This window comes from Nycticebus coucang, chromosome 10 (assembly GCF_027406575.1).
Source record: "Nycticebus coucang isolate mNycCou1 chromosome 10, mNycCou1.pri, whole genome shotgun sequence".
NCBI lineage: Eukaryota > Metazoa > Chordata > Mammalia > Primates > Lorisidae > Nycticebus > Nycticebus coucang.
In genome coordinates this window covers 88,168,616-88,189,449 of record NC_069789.1, presented here as the reverse complement: position 1 = coordinate 88,189,449, position 20,834 = coordinate 88,168,616, and the positions used below count along the sequence as shown (strand labels likewise).

General features: G+C 40.2%; 2 protein-coding genes across 5 annotated transcripts in view; one reads left to right on the top strand and one right to left on the bottom strand.

Annotated features, from left to right (window-relative positions):
• Nucleotides 1-1,655: 1,655 nt before the first annotated feature.
• Nucleotides 1,656-19,799, bottom strand: CENPL (centromere protein L). The gene is made up of 6 exons (XM_053606353.1): nucleotides 19,567-19,799; nucleotides 19,268-19,363; nucleotides 14,216-14,389; nucleotides 9,588-9,839; nucleotides 3,254-3,796; nucleotides 1,656-2,523 (listed from the first exon to the last, which is right to left on the bottom strand). Exons 3-6 carry the CDS (start codon nucleotides 14,384-14,386, stop codon nucleotides 2,452-2,454), a joined length of 1,038 nt encoding a protein of 345 aa, XP_053462328.1. The 5' UTR covers nucleotides 14,387-14,389; nucleotides 19,268-19,363; nucleotides 19,567-19,799; the 3' UTR covers nucleotides 1,656-2,451.
• Nucleotides 19,800-20,005: 206 nt separating this feature from the next.
• Nucleotides 20,006-20,834, top strand: part of DARS2 (aspartyl-tRNA synthetase 2, mitochondrial) — a 32,883-nt gene continuing 32,054 nt past the window's right edge. For all 4 annotated transcript variants that reach the window (XM_053607370.1, XM_053607369.1, XM_053607372.1 and 1 more), the window contains exon 1: nucleotides 20,006-20,717. In XM_053607370.1, the coding sequence (XP_053463345.1) occupies nucleotides 20,591-20,717 (127 nt within the window). In that variant the 5' untranslated portion in view covers nucleotides 20,006-20,590. The remainder of the gene's footprint in view (nucleotides 20,718-20,834) is intronic.

Sequence of the window (20,834 nt, the reverse complement as noted above, 5' to 3'; positions counted from 1 at the left end):
AGATCATGTGGATCTTGCTTCTGTACCAGAGGCCTAAAATTACAGTAACTTAAGGCAAAAGTTTACTTCTCTGACAAATAAGTCTAGAAGCAGACTGTGCAAGGCTGGCATTGTGGCTCAGCTTCAAGAACTCCTCAGGGCACAAGCTCCTCCCAGACCATGCTCTGCCATCCCTGTGACCTGATCCTTATCCCCGTGACTTAAGAGAACAGCAAAAGTACCAGTCATCATGTCAACGTTCCAGGCAGCAAAGCTCGAAAAAGGGATAAGAGTACATGACAGCTGGTTTTTAAGGAAAAGTCTTGGAAGCTCTCTACATTACACTTTCATTCTTATCCCATGAGTCATAACTTATTCATATGACTATACCTATAAGCAAGGCTGGAAAGGCTCGGCGCCTGCCACATACACTAGCACTGGCAGGTTCAAACCCAGCCCTGCCAAACAACGACAACTACAACCAAACATAGCCGGGCGTTGTGGTGGGGGCCTGTAGTCCCAGCTACTTGGGAGGCTGAGGCAAGAGAATCGCTTAAGCCCAAGAGTTTGAGGTTGCTATGAGTTGTGATGCCACAGCTCTCTACCCAGGGCAACAGCTTGAGGCTCTGTCACAAAAAAAAAGAAAAGAAAAAGAAAGGCTGGAAAACATCATCTTTATTCTTGGCAGCCAGTTGCCCAGCTGAACATTGGGAGATACTATACCATGGAAGAAGTCTGCTGCACAACCTCTTCAATTTCATCTCATACTACCTCATATGCCCTTATACTATGCTTCAACCACAGTCTTTATTTCTCACAGAGGCCAAGCTCTCAAGGCCTTTGTTCTTGTCATTTTACCTGCCCAGCACACTCTTCCTCAGATCTTCACATAGTTTCCTGCTCATCGTTTAGGACTCAGCTCAAATGTCATATCCTCAGAGAGATCATCTTTGACTACTGTATGTAAAGTGGGCCCCAGTCCAGTCACTCTTCTTCATACTGTGCTGCCTTATTTTCTTCATAGCATTTGTCTCCATCTGAAATTATTTATCTTTTGTCTTTCCTTCTCTTGACTATAATTTCCATAGACAGGGACCTTTTTTGTGTTCTTCACTGCTATATCCCTATTACTCAATCTAAGCATAAGGAGTTAAATATCAGTTGAAGGAATGAATATCTGACTCCAAAGCACATGCTCTTCTACTATCTCTGCTGCGCCTACTATATTTGAAATAATACCAGAAGTTTTGAGAACGGTAGCCGATTAAATACTTTCTTTAAAACAAGATATTTAAAAACATTGTTTCTAAAGTAAAATAAAAATCTTATGCTAGGTAAAAAGAGGAATTTACATATAACATCATGGGCAAGTCTCTTTTAAGTTGCATGATCTCACAGTTTTTATCTATAAAGTGGAAGAATTGGTTAAAATTCATTTACTGTACAGATACCTACAAAGCATCGTGCTAAACGTGTGCTCTAGTGCTGTGCCTCGTTAGCACTGTGCTAACCATGAAAGTTAAACAAAATAACCTCTGACCTCAAAAGGGGCTCATAAGTGCCTTTCAACTCTATAATTTGTATGATTCTGTATAATTGTTGGTTTGTACCCTTTATGGTAGAGAAAAACCTTACACTTCCCACTACTGAAATACTAATTGAAATAAAAACACTGCTTCATCTTAAAAGTAAACATTTAATTCAATATTGCAGAAGGAGTTGGAAAGTATTAAAAACAGAAGCATAGTAGTGGTAAAATCTATATTATTAATCTTTAGTTTCTTTTTGAGGAGATTTTGACTGTCAGTTATCTACAGCAAAGTGAAACTAGGAAAATGTCTTTAGAAGACAGACTTCTTTGTGAATTCAAGTTTAAAATGCTTAAAAGGGATTAATGGTTTTAAAGACCAAATGAAAAACACTCAAAATTAGACCTCATTTGAATCCTAAAAGTTTGACGTAATAAACATTATATGTATATATATATATTTTTTTTTTTTTTTTAAAGATGACCAACAAATTAACAACTCAACATTTTCTTTTTTTTTCCCTTTTTTTTTGAGACAAGAGTCTCACTGTATTGCCCAGGCCAGAGGGCCGTGGTGTCAGCATACATCGCAGCAACCTCAAATTCCTGGATAATAATCCTCCTGCCTCAGCCTCCCAGAGCGCTAGGATTACAGGCATGAGCCACCATGCCCGGCCACACACACAGCATTTTCCAAAGAGTGGCATGCCAGATCATCACAACTATGACAACCACCTCGCAGTGGTTCTTCAACTGCATTCTTTGTTCTTCTAGATCCTCTTGGCTTCCCTCCTGGCAAATCCAAAGGCACAGTGGAAAAAACAGATGCAGAGAGATAGATGCCCATTTCTCCTGAAGTCTCTTTCAAAATAGCAATTAGGCAAATAACTAATGAGAAAAGAGCATACTACATATAATCCATAACTTACAGTCCACACAAGGCCTCAGTCAATTTGAGAAATTGCCAGTTCTGTCAAATATGCTAACACTCCAGTAAGATATTTATGACACAGAATCTGAAAAAAATTAAAAATTAATTTATTATTAAAATAATAAAGCAGTTTGCTATTTAAATGATCAGCAGTACATTGGCCTAATTTTTCAATTTAGTTCATGCTTAACACATGCAATACATTATCATTTTTATATTTTCTTTTCTATTTCTTTGCCTTTTGTTTTTCAATGCTGGCCTCTTCCCATCAAAATTATTTCCCAACCTACTATTGCACTGTGACTCCCAGTTTGAAAAGCATGAGCATAATTCTTAAAGATCAAGTATGGACTTCTTGGAACCTAAGAGATGAGTTCAAATCTTAACTCTTCATCTTACCAGGTATCTTCCTTGTCACTTAAACCTATCTTGGTCTCTGCTTCCTTGTTTTAAAATAAACTGTGGATAAAACAGCTAACTACAAGGTTGCTTTAAAGATTAGAATTAAGATCTGCTAAACTCCTAGTACAGTGACAAGAGCATAGGAAACATTCACTTAGTGTATAAATAGTAGCTGTGTATTTTAATAATATTTTAGGAGCCAACTTTCAGTTTATGTCTGATACTTCTTATGATAAGCACTTTGTAGCGTACAAAACAACATCTTTATAAAGCATAAAATAAAGTCTTTCTACTGTCTTGAACTGGCATACATTCAAATATGTCTCTTCAATGTAGACAATACAATCATTGTACGCTCTGAAAACTCTGCAATGATAAGGAAAAATTACTTAACTAGATTTGTTCGAACTAACCTTTATTCTTCCATCAGTATGTGCTGAAGCTACAGATGTTGAAACACGAACCAATCTTGTGGCTGATAAATGAATTTTGAAATGCCTATAAAAATGTGAATAAAGGCAGTCCATGAATAAGTCAACTTCCTCCTGTGTTACCTCCCCAGGTGTTTTGTGGACACTGTCCCACAAAGCTTTTGCATCCTCTGGATGTATTGCATAAGAAATGTCCAGACTTTGAGGGTTACAGGGTACAGACCAAAGAAATTCAGTAGTAGTCATATAATGATCCATTTTGCATGCAGTCCACATAGCAGCCAGCCAGGAAAGATTAAACGCATTGATTGCTAAAGGACTAAAATAACAGTCGAAGGTCTTCTGAAACCAAGTTCCAATTAAAGCTGTATTGGACTCTGCTCCATTTGCAAGGAATAAAGGTAGACAGGTGAAATCTTCTGAAACAGTCTCCAGAAGACTATCTCCAAATATACAGCAGAACCAACCAGTCCACAACACTTTACCTTCTCTGTTCTCAGATGACAATTGAGATTTTGATAGAATCTACAAAGGAAAGTAAAATAGGTTAAGTTCAAAAGTACATTCACTCCTAAATTACATCATCTCAAAATTAGTTCAGTAAAAGCAAGATGATCTCATTTATTTTGTGTCAAAGAACACAGAGGGAATAGCCTCCCTAATCATTTTTAGGGTTTATCAAAAAAATTGTCCTGGGTGGCGCCTGTGGCTCAGTGAGTAGGACGTCAGCCCCATATGCCAAGGGTGGCGGGTTCGGACCCAGCCCCAGCCAAACTGCAACAAAAAAATAGCCGGGCGTTGTGGCGGGCGCCTCTAGTCCCAGCTGCTTGGGAGGCTGAGGCAAGAGAATCGCGTAAGCCCAAGAGTTAGAGGTTGCTGTGAGCCGTGTGATGCCACGGCACTCTACCTGAGGGCGGTACAGTGAGACTCTGTCTCTACAAAAAGAAAAAAAAAATTGTCCTTTCTCCCAATATTCTTACACAGTGGAGGCATGGTATATGGGAGGATTGTAACAAAACCAAAAGACAAAATAGGAGATGAAACCAATATGACATAACCAGGTGTAGTACTCTGGAAATCAATCTAAACTTTAGGAGAGACTATAAAAGGCCACCAAATCCAACATGCTTGAATTCGCCCACTGATCAAGATTCCAGTACTTCCTAAGGCAGCTCTTCCTGTCAATGTCAGACGTTCTTTCAGATATTAGGGCCTACTGGTCCAACTCCTTTCTTTTCAGCAAGTAGAACAAATCAAATCAAATCTCTCTTCCATAGAAAAAGCCCTTCAAATAGTTGATGGCCCCTATCATATAAACTATCAAGTCCAACATCTTCAGTTTCTTCAGTGTCATCCCTCCTAGGACATACATTCTCTCACTATTCTGGTCATTCTTCCCTGAAATTCTTCTGCAAAGGGCTCATAAATTAATATAATTACTTCAAAAGGTCTGATCATAAGACTATCACCATCTTTAACCTAGATTATACTCCTGATAATGTAATCACAGATTGCGGTTTTCTGTTTTTTAGTTGACAGCTTTATATTAGACTTACAGACTCACTTTTTTCTGTGAATAGTAAATCACTTCCAAATTATATTAAGGAAATAAACTTACTTCTACTAAAACTTTGATCTCTTTCACTTTGGCCCACCATGTTATTCATTCAGATCGTTTCATTGTGTCGGATCTTAGCTTATATTTACATCTGATAACCACGACAAACAGACCTTCCAGATAGTCATAGAAGTTTTTGTTAAAACAATGACCAGGCCAAGGATAAGATCACAGACCTGTATCAGATCCCTTTAGAGGTGATCATTTAAACAGTTACATTTGCCTTGTTTCTCCTCTTGTTCATGAAATTTTGAAAGCCTTTCAAATACCCTAAAGCTCAGATCTATTAACCACACTTTCATAACTTTAAGAGTCCGATAACCCTGGTAGGGCATAGTGGCTTATGCCTATAATCCTAGCATCTGGAAGGCCGAGGCAGGAGGATAGTTTGAACTCAGAAGTTTGAGACCAGCTGGAGCAAGAGCAAAATCCTGTCTATTTCTAAAAATAGAAAAATTAGCCAGGTGTTGTGGCAGGTACCTGTAGTCCCAGCTATTCGGGAGGCTGGGGCAGGAGGATCGCTTGAACCCAGGGAGTTTGAGGTTGCTGTGAGCTAGGCTAAGGCCATGGCAGTCTAGCCTGATCAACAGCTTAAGACTTGGTCCCCCCAAAAAACAAAAAAAAGAGTCCTATAATCCTGTTAGAAAACTATTAGAACACCATATCAAGAATTTAAGAGGTTCTATAATCCTAGCACTCTAGGCGGCCAAGGTGAGTGGAGACCCCCGTCTCTACTAAAAATAGAAAAATTGAGGCAAAAAGATCTGCTTGAGCCCGAATTGGAGGTTGCTGTGAGCTATGACACCATGACACTCTACCCAGGGTGACAGCTTAAAACTCTGTCCAAAAAAAAAGCAAAATCCTCACAATACTTGCTTGACTAATGATATCCAAGTCATGAACGTTTCCTGAGTAACAGCTGTTCTACCTGACTGTTTTACCAGTCTATCCAATGTCAAATTTTCCTCCTACAATAAAACAGTCCCTTTACTTGAGGTGTAAGGTCACACTAAAATAATTTTTTCCTAGCCTCCCTTCCACCTAGGATATATACAGATGTTATTGGGTACCAGAAAGATTTACTCTGTGTCAGGTACCCTGTTTGTCTTTCTCAACTTCATCATACATCCTGCCTAGAACTTGAATATAATGTTGAGAGTTCCAGAAGACATCTCAGACTACAAGGTGACTTTCAGAATGGAAGCCATGCACTAAGGATGACAGAAAAGAAAAGAAGAAGCTGAGATTACTAATGATTTCATCAAGCATCGCACCAGCCTTGGACAGCTTACTTCGGACACCTTTTTAAGAAATAAAACAGGGCGACGCCTGTGGCTCAGTCGGTAAGGCGCCAGCCCCATATACCGAGGGTGGCGGGTTCAAACCCGGCCCCAGCCAAACTGCAACCAAAAAATAGCTGGGCGTTGTGGCGGGCGCCTGCAGTCCCAGCTACTCAGGAGGCTGAGGCAAGAGAATTGCTTAAGCCCAGGAGTTGGAGGTTGCTGTGAGCTGTGTGATGCCATGGCACTCTACCGAGGGCCATAAAGTGAGACTCTGTCTCTACAAACAAACAAAAAAAGAAATAAAACAAATAAACCTCTTTAAGTTACCTTGTTTAATCCATTGTTATTTAGGCTAACCCTAATCTTAGAACATCTTGAGATCTTTGCTAATACCATGTCCTATATCAGGGGTCAGCAAACTCTTTCTGTAAAAAGCCAGACAGTAAGCATTTCAGGCTTTGCAGGCAATCTGGTTTCTGTTGCAACTACTCAACTCTGCTGTTGTAGACAAAAGCATCATAGACAATAATAAGCAAATTAAAGTAGCTATGTTCTAATAAAATTTCATTTACAACACAAACAGCAAGTTGGATTTGGCTTACATGTTATAGTTTCCTAACTCCTGATCTATACAAACAAAACAAACAAAAAAATCAGTCCTTTCAACTGCTTAAAAATTTGACTTGCTTATAAATGATTAAAATTAGTTAAGTCAGAACAAACAGAAGCAGACATGAAGAATAAACAAAATAAATCCGGTTTCTTTAACAATCAAAAGATAGTCCTTTTACTTCTATACACTACTAATAGGAAGAAATGTAAAATGTTACATTTCTGAGAGTAACCCAGCATGAAGTATTACAGTATGTAATTATGTTACATATTTTTTACTAAAGTTCTACTTCTAGGAATTTAACCCTTAGAAGAATTATAGAATTATACAGATATAAGCTACAAAAATACAGAATTCCTAATGACATGAAAATTATCTACAATACTGATTAGTAAAAATGCTGTAATGAAAATGTATGGTAGAAAATTTATGAGGCGACATAACATCCAGAGAAGTCATTGTGAAAGCACTAATAATCCGGCTGACAAGCTCAGGTTAGTTGACCTTGATGGCAGCATGGAAAAATCAGAAGAGAAGGGATCCTCAAGTGAGGGAGCAAGCAAGGGAAGACCTAGAAGCATCTCAACAGAGCCAAGAGCAGACAGTCATGAGCAAGCTACTCCAGAAAGAAGCATACGAGGGGGCAGTGGAGCGGCAGCAGAAGAGATGTGTGTAGAGCTCGATCTGGAGAGCCACCAAGACACACTGAGTCAAGTCAGGATCATGTGATAGCAACATAACAGGATGCAGAAGTAGCCAGAGAAACTTTGGAGAGCAGAAAGGGTAAGTTCCTCTAGAGATGAAAGCATTAACGATATTACAACATGATCTTTACAGTTCTTAGAAGTAATGGATGGGAGGGTTTAATCAATCGAAAAGAAGCTAGGAGGCCTAACTTTCTCTTTCTATGTCTCCACATGTGGGTACTTAAGGGAAGAACCATATCTTGATGTGCTTACATTGCTAGAAATAATGATTTAATAAGCTTGAAACCAATTTTCAATTGTTTATTATAAGTAGGTTAGGAATTGAATTAAGAAAATGATTGCAGGGCGGCGCCTGTGGCTCAAGGAGTAGGGCGCCGGTACCATATGCCGGAGGTGGTGGGTTCAAACCCAGCCCCAGCCAAAAACCAAAAAAAAAAAGAAAATGATTGCAGATGATGGGCAAAAGGGAACAGAGACAGGAGAGAAGTGGATCACAGAAACCCAAAGCCTGCAGCAGCTGCAACAAGACAGAAATTGTGTCAGACTCATGTCAACTCGCCTCCACAACCTTAAAAGAGCTCCTGCCTGTCTCTTTGACAAATGCATTTACCAAAAGATTAGTTAAGGGCGAACTACATGATCACCCCCAGCATGTCAGCACTGAAGATCTGCACACTTCTTACCCCATAGATGAGTCACTGATTTACCATGATGCTCAATTTACATCAAGGACAGTATACAAGATGAGAGCAAACCCAAACACCAGGGGTTTTCAAACCACTGTGATATGACCCAGCAATACCTGATGGACATCCTGAACCCCACACTAGATTATCTGCAAATTAATCAAGCCACAGCTGGATGGGTGCACAATGCATTACTCTCAAAACCCCTTACTGACACGTTAAAATTCACAGAGACTGCCACATGGTAAAATGATGTAACTGGACTTGTAAGTGGCAGAATATTATACTGGACTTGCAATCTTGTTCAAACAACTTTTATTCCCTGGACCAACAGCACTCTTTACTCCCCAGATAATATAACAGGTCAGATTATAACCCATTCACTGTTGCCCTTTATGCAACACCACAGGGCATCAGACAAGGACTTTATATACTCATCAAAACTTCTGCCGGATACTATCTAGGTTCCATAGGGTCATTGTTACTGCCTCGCCATATTATAGCTCTCCAAACAGCTGAACAAATCAAATTTAAGTTTCCTGACTTAGACGTCCTCAACAATATATGCACACAAGTCTATTTCACTGATCCCACGGCCCCAGCTATGGGTCCTACGTTTGATCTTGATGCCTTTCAACATGAAATCTTAAGTCGATCACCAGACACTGCTGACCTTCACTCTGTTGGGTTTGGATATTTAACTAGTTTATACTGCTGTATTGGGTTTAAAGATTTATATATTAAGATTGTTGAATAGGAAGTTTCTTATTCTTAATTTATAAAGGCATCCATCTTATCACCAAAGTAGTTAATTACATCAAGACAGGCAAATGTGTAGTTATTTTCCCTTCGTGAATCATAGGTAGATACAATTAAAGGAAAAAAAAATTATGAGGATAAAATCAAAATAAAAGATAGAAATACAAAAGTATGGGCAGTATGATCCCAATTTTAAGACTATATAGATACACCATTATCTTCATGGATCATGGGGGGAGGGGGACTAAATTCAGACAACGAAATAGATGTATAACAAAATGTTAAACTATGATGTTTAACATGTTTGTACTTTTATGTATTTCTAAGTGTTTTTAAATAAACACGACTTTGTATATATATAAAAATAAACATGATTTTATGTGTGTGTGTGTATATCGTGGTCATAAAGTTCATGTGCAATTTAAAATACTGTGCAATGGTGTATATACACACACACTTCCTACCTATACAGAAAAAAAGTTTTTAAGGTGGTCAAATCTAATTTAATTTAGCCAAACAAGATATAAAATACATTATAAATCACAAGCTCAGAAATTTTAAAAGCAGTAAGAAAACATGACAACAGTTTGCAAACCAAAAAAATGCAGATTCTATTCACCTGGGAAGCAAGTGTTGCTTATGTACCATACCTGGACAAGAAATGCTTCAGAGTCCCTTTGTGTTCCTTTGATTCCTAGGAGAGTAGAGAAGATCGCTTTGATGTTGAAGTCTTCTCCCACTTCCACAGCAAGTCCTTTTTGCTTTTCAGCAACAATAAATGCACTCAGAAGCCTAGAATACTCCTTGAGATTAGTATAGGAGAATTTATACAGGGGAGTTAAACTATATAAAGTCCACTGTTTACGCAGAAGAAATGCAACCTTTTGAGGATCAACATTTTCCTAAAAAGAAAAAAATCACAATGAAGGAAGTTTAAGAATTAGAAAACATTAACAACAAAGAATTTAATCATAGTATTTTAAATATTTAATACAAATTGTACTGGGTAGCTGATTTCTACATTCCAGCCAAACTGGAAACTATGGGACTTTTTGCAGATCCTTGAAGAGACTTTTGCACTTGCAGTACCTTCCCCTTGGAAAGCTCGTCCCCAAGGTGTTCACATGGCATGCTCCTTCATTTCATTCAGTTCTCTACTCAAATGTCACTCAAAGGGCCACTTAAAGTAGCACCTATACTCCAACTTTGTCACTCTTTATCTCTTCACTCTGCTTTTAGTTTCCTCACAGTACTTATTAGTACCTAATATTATAAATCTGCCTAATTTTCTTTTCTCTTTAAAGACAGTGTCTCACCCTGTCACCTAAGTGGTCTAAATCATAATTGCCTATAACCTCAAGCTCCTGGGCTCAAGTGATCCTCCTGCCTCAGCCTCCCAAACAGCTAGGACTCTAGGTGAGTACCACCACTACCAGGACACTTTAGTAAGTTTTTTGTAGAGACAGGATCTTGCTATGTTGGCCAAGCTGGTTTAAACTCTTGGCCTCAAGTAATCCTTCTACCTCAGATTTCGAAAGCATTTTGTCTGATTTTTATTGTCTGTCTTCCCTACTAGAACATGAGCTTGATAAGAATGGAGACTTTTATCTATTAGTTCACTCTAGCACCTAGAACCAAGCCGTCAAGAACAAGTGTTCAATAAATACTTAATGGATGAACATTTCTGGTTCACTTTAGAAACTTCTAATTATCAATTCCAAAAATAGTGGGGTGGGCATGATGGCTCAGGCCTGTAATCCTAGCACTCTGGGAGGCTGAGACAGGAGAGTTCCTTGAGCTCAGTTCAAGATCAGCCTGAGCAAGAGAGAGGCCCTGTCTCTATTAAAAAAAAAAAAGTAATTCTGAAGTATTTAATTTGGTTAGCTTTAATTAAGTAATTTAGAAAGTTTTTTGGCAGTAAATCCACTTGATGACACCATGCCTAATTGAATAGATTAAGTAAAAAGTTACTTGGGGGCCAGTCTGAAGGTAGTGAGTTATCTCAATTGATTATTCATAATGAGTTAGAGATTGAACTACTTGGTATACTCTCTTTCCACCCTTCTCACTATTGCACTTGACTAGTCTAAAACAAACAAACACGGCTCACACGTATAATCCTAGCACTTTGGGAGGTTGAGGCAGGAAAATCACTTGAGGCTAGAAGTTTGAGGCTGCAGTGAACCAGGATCAGGCCACTGAACTCCAGCATGAGCAACAGAGTGAGATTCTGTCTCAAAAATTAAAACAAATTTAAAAAAAAAAAAAATACCTTTTTTTCCATGCTCTTTTAAAACCACAAGTATCAACAAAAACACTTCATTTGGGCTGGACACAGTGGCTCGTGCCTGTAATCCTAACACTCTAGGAGGCCACCGTGTGTGGATTGCCTGAGCTCACGAGTTTGAAACCAGCCTGAGCAAGTGAGAAAAAAATAGCCAGGCATTGTGGTGGGCGCCTATAGTCCCAGCTACTTGGGAGACTGAGGAAAGAGAATCACTTGAGCCCAAGAGTTTGAGGTTGATGTCAGCTATGATGCCAGGGGACTCTACTCAGGGCAACAAAAGTGAGACTCTGTCTCAAAAAAACAAAACAAAACAGAAAAACACTTCATTTGTATTGGTCAAATGGCATTGCTCATCATGGTCTTCATATATGTCCCTATATAGGATCCTAATTTCCCCCCAAATTGAATTTTTCTAGAGCCCATCCTTCCTAACATAGTTTCACAGTTCCAACTCTCTTTTGGAACTTTTAGTACATTTGTCTACTTAACACAAAATGTTTGTTCTGGTTAGAGTATTCATTGAAACAATTATAAACATTTATGTTACTACTAGCAAAATATGTGGCAAAAGTATCATCATAAAGATGAAGCCTCACTGAATTGAACATTCCAATCTTTACATAAAATTTCTGTTTTCTAGTTAAGAACCATCACTTTCATTACCAGCGCTAGTAATTTTTCTTTAGGAAGCAAAAATTATCTCATATCCCAAGAGATAGTAGGCTTACATTGGCAAGAGAAAAAAGCTACAAGGGTGTAATTGATCAGCCAGGCTCCTAGCCAAGCAACTCAAACTACATACCAACTTGTACTAAATAATATTTTATGTTCTGTTTCAGTAAAATTTTAAATTATTAATGTTATATAATTTCAGGGTCATTTTTGAATAATCAAAAGAGTATGTTGCCACCATACAAATCTGGGATAATTTAAACACCAAAATAATTTAGTAATTTAATTTATAATAAATTATAAAAAATGCCTTAAAAAACAAGAATTCATACCAACAATAAATAAACAAATGGAAAAAAGTGTGAAGGGCTATGAGAGAATACCAAAGGCTGACTGATAAACATGGAAGGAGTGCTGGAGTTGGAAAATCATTATTTTGCAACTATCACAATAAAGATGGAATCAGGTAAAAATTATCAATGTACAGGACACCAAGTTGAAGGGGAAATTTTGATAGCTAAGAGGACATTTGCCTTATCTTAAAGTTGTTTCTCCATAGACTACTTACTACTTACTAGTTCCAGAGGGGGGAAAAAGAATAATAAGAAATCGGGCAATGAGACCGCCATGGCAATTGCAACAACAACAAAAATAAACAAATGGGACTTCATTAAACTGAAAAGCTTCTGTACAGCCAAGGAGACAACAACCAAAGCAAAGAGACAACCTACACAATGGGAAAGGATATTTGCATATTTTGAATCAGACAAAATTGATAATTAGGATCTATAGAGAACTCAAATTAATCCACATGAAAAAAGCCAACAATCCCATATATCAATGGGCAAGAGACATGAATAGAACCTTCTCTAAAGAAGACAGATGAATGGCTAACAAACATATGAAAAAATGTTCATCATCCCTATCTATTAGAGAAATGCAAATCAAAACCACCCTGAAATATCATCTAACCCCAGTGAGAATGGCCCACATCACAAAATCTCAAAACTGCAGATGCCGGCATGGATGTGGAGTGAAGGGAACAGTTTTACACTGCTGGTGGGACTGCAAACTAGTACAACCTTTCTGGAAGGAAGTATGGAGAAACCTCAAAGCACTCAAGCTAGACCTCCTATTTGATCCTGCAATCCCATTACTGGGCATCTACCCAGAAGGAAAAAAATCCTTTTATCATAAGGACACTTGTACTAGACTGTTTATACAATCGCCAAAATGTGGAAACAGCCTAAATGCCCACCAACCCAGGAATGGATTAACAAGCTGTGGTATATGTATACCATGGAATACTATTCAGCTATTAAAAAAAATGGAGACTTTACATCCTTCATATTAACCTGGATGGAAGTGGAAGACATTATTCTTAGTAAAACATCACAAGAATGGAGAAGCATGAATCCTATGTACTCAATTTTGATATGAGGACAATAATGACAATTAAGGTCTAGGGGGGAAGGAAAAGCAGAGAGAGGGAAGGAGGAGAGGGGTGGGGCCTTGGTGCGTGCCACGCCTTCTGGGGGCAAGACATGATTGCAAGAGAGACTTTACCTAACAAATGCAATCAGTGTAACCTGGCTTATTGTACCCTCAATGAATCCCCAACAATAAAAAAAAAAAAAGAAAGAAATCAGGCAATGCCTTGACAAAATTACCACCACCTGGGGTCAGAGCCTGTAGCTCAGCGGCTAGGACACCAGCTACGTAAACCAGAGTTGGTGGGTTTGAATCCAGCCCAGGCCTGCCAAACAACGACAACTACAACCAAAAAAATAGCTGGGCGTTCTGGCGGGCGCTTGTAGTCTCAGCTACTTGAGAGGCTGAGGCAAGAGAATCACTTACGCCATGGCACTCTACCCAGGGCAACAGCTTGAGGCTCTGTCCCAATAAAAAAAAAAAAAAATTACCACCACCTGTGTGCTATCAGATGCGATTCCCCAAGAACACAACAGCACCTACACAGCATTCCAGCCAATACTTAACTTCAATCTAATCATGAGGAAACACAACACACAAAATGAGGACTATTCTATTAAAAGGGGGAAGAGGAAGAGACTGTACTATATTCTTGAAAAATGTCAATGTCATAAAACACAAAGAAGTACTATGGAAATGTTCCAAATTAAAGGAAATTAAAAGACAAAAGAAGTGGTGCTGATACTGGGAAACTATTTTTTCAACTTTCTCATTTATTTTATCAGACTAGAAAATACTAAAATTACTACAAATAGCAATAAACATTGAGGTATTTATTCACAGATATTCTCAATTATTGACTAACACAAAGGAACACAGAAAGCATACCTGCAATTGAGAACACTGGGGAATTTTCCTTCGAGGTGGAGATGGGACAAACGTAGTCTGCTTCCTGACCGATTCCAGTCGCTTCTGCAGAGGGGTGGCACCTATAAAGTAATTTTCAGGCCTTGAGGCACTTTGTCTAGTAGTTGATTCTGGTATATTGTAAGAATCCATGGTCTACATAAAAAGAAACAAAACCAAAATTTTAATTATTTAAAAGTTAACTCACGTTCATAGTCTCACTGATTCATCTCACTATAGAGGAATTCTTTCTTTCTTTCCCTCCCTACCCCAGTTTGACTTTTTAACCAAGTCTCCTATTTCTCATAGGCTGCAGCCTACTTTTAGATACCTCAAACACAGTTCAAAACTAAATTCAACTCTTTCTTTCCCCTCCTCTTTCTGAAAGCTCACTAGCCCATCTTCAAATGCCTGCCAATTTTTTAAGTTAACTTAAATTTATTAAAGTAGTTTCCTACCTTCATTCTTTAACATGTAATCATTAAGAACATTCTATTGAGATTTTCCTTCAAGAATCTCTGTCATATAGTCACAAAGCTATTTCCTCGGCCATGTTTTTATTACCATAACTAAGGATGTTCCACATCTAAGAGTAATTCATTCTTCCAGAAATAGCACTGTATTTTTAGTTACCTATGGAAAACCTTTACAATGACAAGATAAATCCTCAACTTTCTTTCGAGGACACCCTTTGTGTCTTGCACAAAACTCCATAAATGAAATATAAGTCTTTAAAGTTCAGACAATGCCCAGAGCAAGATCATATGCCACACAATTTAAATAACAGCTACTCTAAACCATCCTAGTTTTAAATGCATATTGAATTATCTACGAAAAGGAAAATTTTAATCAGTCCCATTTACATAGAATGTTTCTTCAAATCTGTTATTTGGGACACTTTGCTAATATTTATTTGGCATTTATCATGTTATAGGTACTCTTCAAAACTCTCAGCAAATACTGTCTCATTTAATCTTCAAACAACCCAGTGGAGAAGGTTATTATGTTTCCAGTTGACAGACAGGAAGACAGAAGTTAAGTAACTTGCCAAAGTCATACAGAGAGTAGAAGAGCCAGGATTTGGCTCTTGGCTCCAGCTCAGCGCCTGTAGCTCAAGCTGCTAAGGTGCCAGCCATATACACCAGAGCTGGCAGGTTCAAATCCAGCCCAAACAACAATGACAACTACAACCAAAAAATAGCCGGGCATTGTGATGGGCGCCTGTAGTCTCAGCTACTTGGAGGCTGAGGCAAGAGAATCGCTTAAGCCCAGGAGTTGGAGGTTGCTGTGAACTGTAATGCCATGGCACTCGACCCATGGTGAGAGCTTGAGGCTCTGTCTCAAAAAAAAAAAGAGATAGGATTTGAACCCATACAGTCTAACTTTAGAGGGCATGCTCTTATCTACTTCTTTGCCTTTTTTTTTTTTTTCCAAATTAATATGAGGGTACAAATGTTAGGTTACATTGTTTTCAATTCTAAGGTAAAGTTCAAGTTGTAGTTGAGCCCTTCACCCAGGGGTCGAATTGTCTTTTAAATAGGGATCAATTTGGGGGCAAAAAAAGCCCTTAATTTGACTTCTTAAAAGAGAAATGTTATGAATTTCAAAAGGATTTTAAAGTCTGGTTAAGCAATAAATGTAAGTGAGAAAAAGACTGTTAGCACTAAGAGGTAGGTTTTGAGAAAACATTTCCATTGAGGATTTAATGGTAAGGTAATGTGAAATAGCCCTATCCGTGCATTAAAGATTAGCAAATGATTTATACCTATTTTACCTTCTCACTCCACACTCAATGTGTTATTGTGCCTAGCTCAATAATCAGGTTATAAATATGTCTTGACACAATACATTACTGTCCCAGACAGGCACAGTGGCTTGTGACTGTAATCGTAGCACTTTGGGAGGTGAGCAACATAACAAAACCCAACTCTACAAAAAGAAAAATATTAAAAAACATATACAAATATATAACTGTCCCAATATTCTTCCTTCCAATTATAAGGAAAGAAGTCCTCTTTCTTTCTAAAGATAATCTGTGTACCAATATTCTGGATCCCCAAATCCCTTCACATCTCCCTTGGACACCATCACCTATGTTTATTTCAACCTTCTATCATCTCTAATCTCTGCTCCACAAAATCCTTCTTTTCCATTGCCAAGCATATTATAATATTCCTAACACTAAAATTTTGAAATCAGTCTCCTAGAAATGCGGTCTACACCTACTGCCACCACCTACTAATAAATATTTTATTAGAAATCTTCAGCAATCTCTCTTCTGCTTCTTTCATTATAAAGAAATTGCACTTTGGGGGGTGGCACCTGTGGCTCAAGGAGTAGGGCGCCGGCCCCCTATGGCAAGGGTGGCAGGTTCAAACCCAGTCCCAGCCAAAAAAAAAAGAACTAAAAAAGAAATTGCACTTTTGGAGATCATGAATGTTTTTGCCAAACCATAGCCAAATACTTTGTTCATCAAGTTTGTTCATCCTTACACCTCCAAACTTTCTCCTACATTGCTTCTCTGACACTGAGTTTTATTTGGGGGGTTTTGCTTGTATTTTGGGGGGGAGGTTGTTTTTTGAGACAGAGTCTTGCTCTGTCACTCAGGCTAGAGTGCAGTGGTGCAATAATACTTCACTGCAGCCTTGAACTCCTGGGCTCAAGTGATCCTCCCACCTCAGCCTATCAAAATGATAGGATTACAACTGTTAGCCACCATGAGGGAATGATGCTCAGTTTTTAGGGAGTTTTCCCTCCCTTTTAATTCTCATTAATTTGCTGAATTTTTTTCTTCATGTCCCAGAAGTGGGTATCCCCCAGATTCTGAAATTATTTGTTCTACTTATGAAAACATTCATTCTACATAACTCCTAAACCTCTATCTTCAGATGATTACACCCGCATTCCAGTCCTGCGTTTCCAGTTTCCTACAGGACATGAGCTTTCAGGTCCTTAAACTCATTAAGTTCAAAACTAATCATTATTTCACATGCCACTCAATCTTTCTCTTCCAACTACTGTACCCTATACCTTGTTCCATTCAGTAATAATTCAATTCTTCTCCTTCTTCCTCCACTATTAAAAATGTCTTAGTCATCTTCCACTCTTCCTTCAATTTCATCTTTACATCTCAAAGTTTAACTTACCATCAAATCCTGACATAGTTCTTAAAAAAAAACAGCCCTCTTTGATGTGGCCTTCACTACTTTCTTTCTCAATTTTTCTTGTTCTCAGTCTTAGCCCCTTTCCCCAATCCATTAGTCTTTCCATAGACACTTTTTTTTTTTTTTGAGACAGAGTCTCACTTTCTCACCCTCGGTAGAGTGCAGTGACGTCACAGCTCACGGCAACCTCCAACTCCCGGCCTTAAGCGATTCTCTTGCCTCAGCCTCTCAAGTAGCTGGGACTACAGGTGCCCACCACGATGCCCGGCTATTTTTTTGTTGTTATTGTTGCAGCTGTCCTTGTTGTTTAGCTGGCCTAGACCGAGTTCGAACCCACCAGCCTCAGTGTATGTGGCTGGCGCCATAACCACTGTGCTATGGACCCGCGCCCATTGACACCACTTTTATCTTATTACCTTACTTGAAATCCCATAACAATTCCCACACATCTTCTAAACGAAGTCAAGTAAGAACTCTTCCATCTTGCTTTCAAGGCACTACCTTCTATTTTTTTTTTTGTAGAGACAGAGTCTCACTTTATTGCCCTTGGTAGAGTGCTGTGCCATCACAGCTCACAGCAACCTCCAGCTCCTGGGCTTGGCGATTCTCTTGCCTCAGCATCCCCAGAAGCTGGGACCACAGGCGCCTGCCACAACGCCCGGCTATTTTTTGTTGCTGTTTGGCGGGGGCCGGATTTGAACCCACCACCCTCGGTATACGGCATCCTACTCACTGAGCCACAGGCGCCGCCCTCAAGGCACTACCTTATCTGTTCTTATTATCTATTTCTACCCAGGTTCATTTTCTACAATTTCAGGAGTTCTTATCCCCAAAATCAATGGACAAACGACTTTCCAAAATCCAGCATTTTGCATACAGTACCTCTAAGACTGTATGCAAAACATTGTATTCCAGTATCTGTATATTTGGGAGGGAGGAGTAAGAAAGGTCCCGTAGGGCGGCGCTTGTGGCTCAGTGAGTAGGGCCCCGGCCCCATATGCTGAGGGTGGCAGGTTCAAGTTCAAACCCAGCCCCGGCCAAACTGCAACAAAAAAATAGCCGGGTGTAGCCGGGCGTTGTGGCGCGTTGTGGCGGGCGCCTGTAGTCCCAGCTGCTTGGGAGGCTGAGGCAAGAGAATCGTGCAAGCCCAAGAGTTAGAGGTTGCTGTGAGCCGTGTGACGCCACGGCACTCTACCCGAGGGCCGTACAGTGAGACTCTGTCTCTACAAAAAAAAAAAAATAGCCGGGTGTTGTGGCGGGCGCCTGTAGTCCCAGCTGCTCGGGAGGCTGAGGCAGGAGAATCGCGTAAGCCCAAGAGTTAGAGGTTGCTGTGAGCCGTGTGACGCCACAGCACTCTACCCGAGGGCGGTACAGTGAGACTCTGTCTCTACAAAAAAAAAAAAAAGAAAGAAAGGTCCCGTAGACAATGCTTTAAAAAGTTAAAAACCGCTGCCCTATTCCCAAACATGCAACACCTACTCTAGACTGATAACTACTGCTCTTCCTGCCTGCCACGTTTGCTTTTGCAAACATGACTTTTTATCCACATTACCACCAGTTGAGAATACTTCTCTACTCCCATTTGTCTGAGCCTCCTCAGGTGAAGCACAGAGCTACTTCTCTCTCTCCTCTTCCACTTGAAATTCATAGCACACAACTAAAACTTAGCTGCTTTTCTTGTGATTAGTATATGAAGAAAGGGACTCTGATTTACTCACTTTTCTACATTGCCATCAGTATCTAAATCCCACCGTCCCAATGCTAAAGCTTAGCCTAGTGCTGAGCACGCAGTCGTCACACACCAAAACACACACAACAGGACAAAAGGCAAAGTTTATAGCCAGCCCTGGACCAATACAAAGCATCTTACCTAATAAAATGCAGTGACAACGCTGTCACCCATTCCGGATTCACCAACCATTCTTCAAGTCTGGCTCCAAAACTATGTTTAGGAGACTCAAATTTCCTAAAGGAAAAAAAAAACCGCCAAAATGACAGCTCAAAGAGAGGCCGGAGCAACCCCTGGCCCTCCCAAATTCCCTCTCGCTCCACAACAAGTGGGTTCACCAGGGACACAAATGCGCCCAGAGGGAAGACCCCCCACTCCTCCGGCCGCAGGGCTGGCCCAGCGACGTCAACCCGGGACTGACCGCTCTACTAGCCACTAACCTCTGCGAACCTCGCTCCTGCGGAGTCGGCTTCTGCCCGCGGAGGGGGAAAGGCAAAAGGACAGTGCTTCCCAACTCGTCCCTCTTCAGCTGAGCCCAGCAGGGATTAAAAACCAGTCAGAAATCACACCGCTGAGAAAACGCAGTTCAATTCCTCTACCGCCTCTGCAGTTTAAAATCGTTTCCCGACTCGCCCTGCGGCCCGACGCAGGAAGGGAAGCCTCCCAAAGGGTCCCGCCGATTCCGTGTCAGTGAAAACATTAAATCGCCATTTTAGTTGAGGGCAAGACCGACCGACTGAACCAATAGCGTCAACATTACTACTAGTGTTGGCTTCGCTCCTCCGGCTTTCTATCGGCGGGAAGCGTTCTCTCAAACTTCCGCCCGTAGTAAGCATGGCGGCACTGCCTCCGCTCTGATTCGTTGAAAGATTTCATTGTAATCTTGGACGATAGCGGGGAGCGTGAAGGGACTCTTGGCGTCCAGCGGCGATTGTGTGTGGCTTCTGGTCCTAGGAGCATTTGAGGTTTGCTCGCCTTCCTGTTTCTGAAGACCTGAGGTCGGCCGCTAAGGTCTTGGAGATTAGCAACGCGAGGCTGCTCCTCGTTTTCCAGTTCTAGCCGCGGGAGCTTTCAGAGAAACGTGGAAAGACAATAAGGGTGTATGCCTTATTGGTGGCCGGCCCCATCCGCGTCCGGATTGTCTGGGGTTCGTGCCTGGAGCTACTACTCTGTGGAATTGTCTCCTAGTCGTCACTTCTGGCCGCAGCCCTGTTTAATAGACGTGGAAACTGATGCCTTGAGACGGGTGAAAGGACTTTCCCTTACCCACTCCCTTCAGGGCCCCAAAGACGTTGCAGATTTGTCTAGTTTCTAGACACGTGTTTTGGAATGTTGTGTGGATGGAAGCTTAAGTATTGAAGAACAAAGTGGGAACTCCTAAAATTTTAAGGGATTCCAAAACTGACTTTTGAGTACCAGGAGCGTGGGATTCGTGATTACCCTCAGTTATCCTGTGGCTTCAACATGAACTTACCTTCATGCTTAAGTCAGCTATGCAGGGGTTTACCCAGACCCGTTGGAAGTACCACTCAGTTGATGTTGCGGTCTCTCTCCAGAAGTCTGGTGCTAAGTTCACAGAGGAGAATTCCAGGTGAAAACAGCAAAGAGCTCTGTCCTCTATTTCCATCTCTTCCATAAAGCTATTTAACACACGGCCCCCATTCTTAACTGGATATCCTTATATATAGAAGCAGATCAGACAAGATAG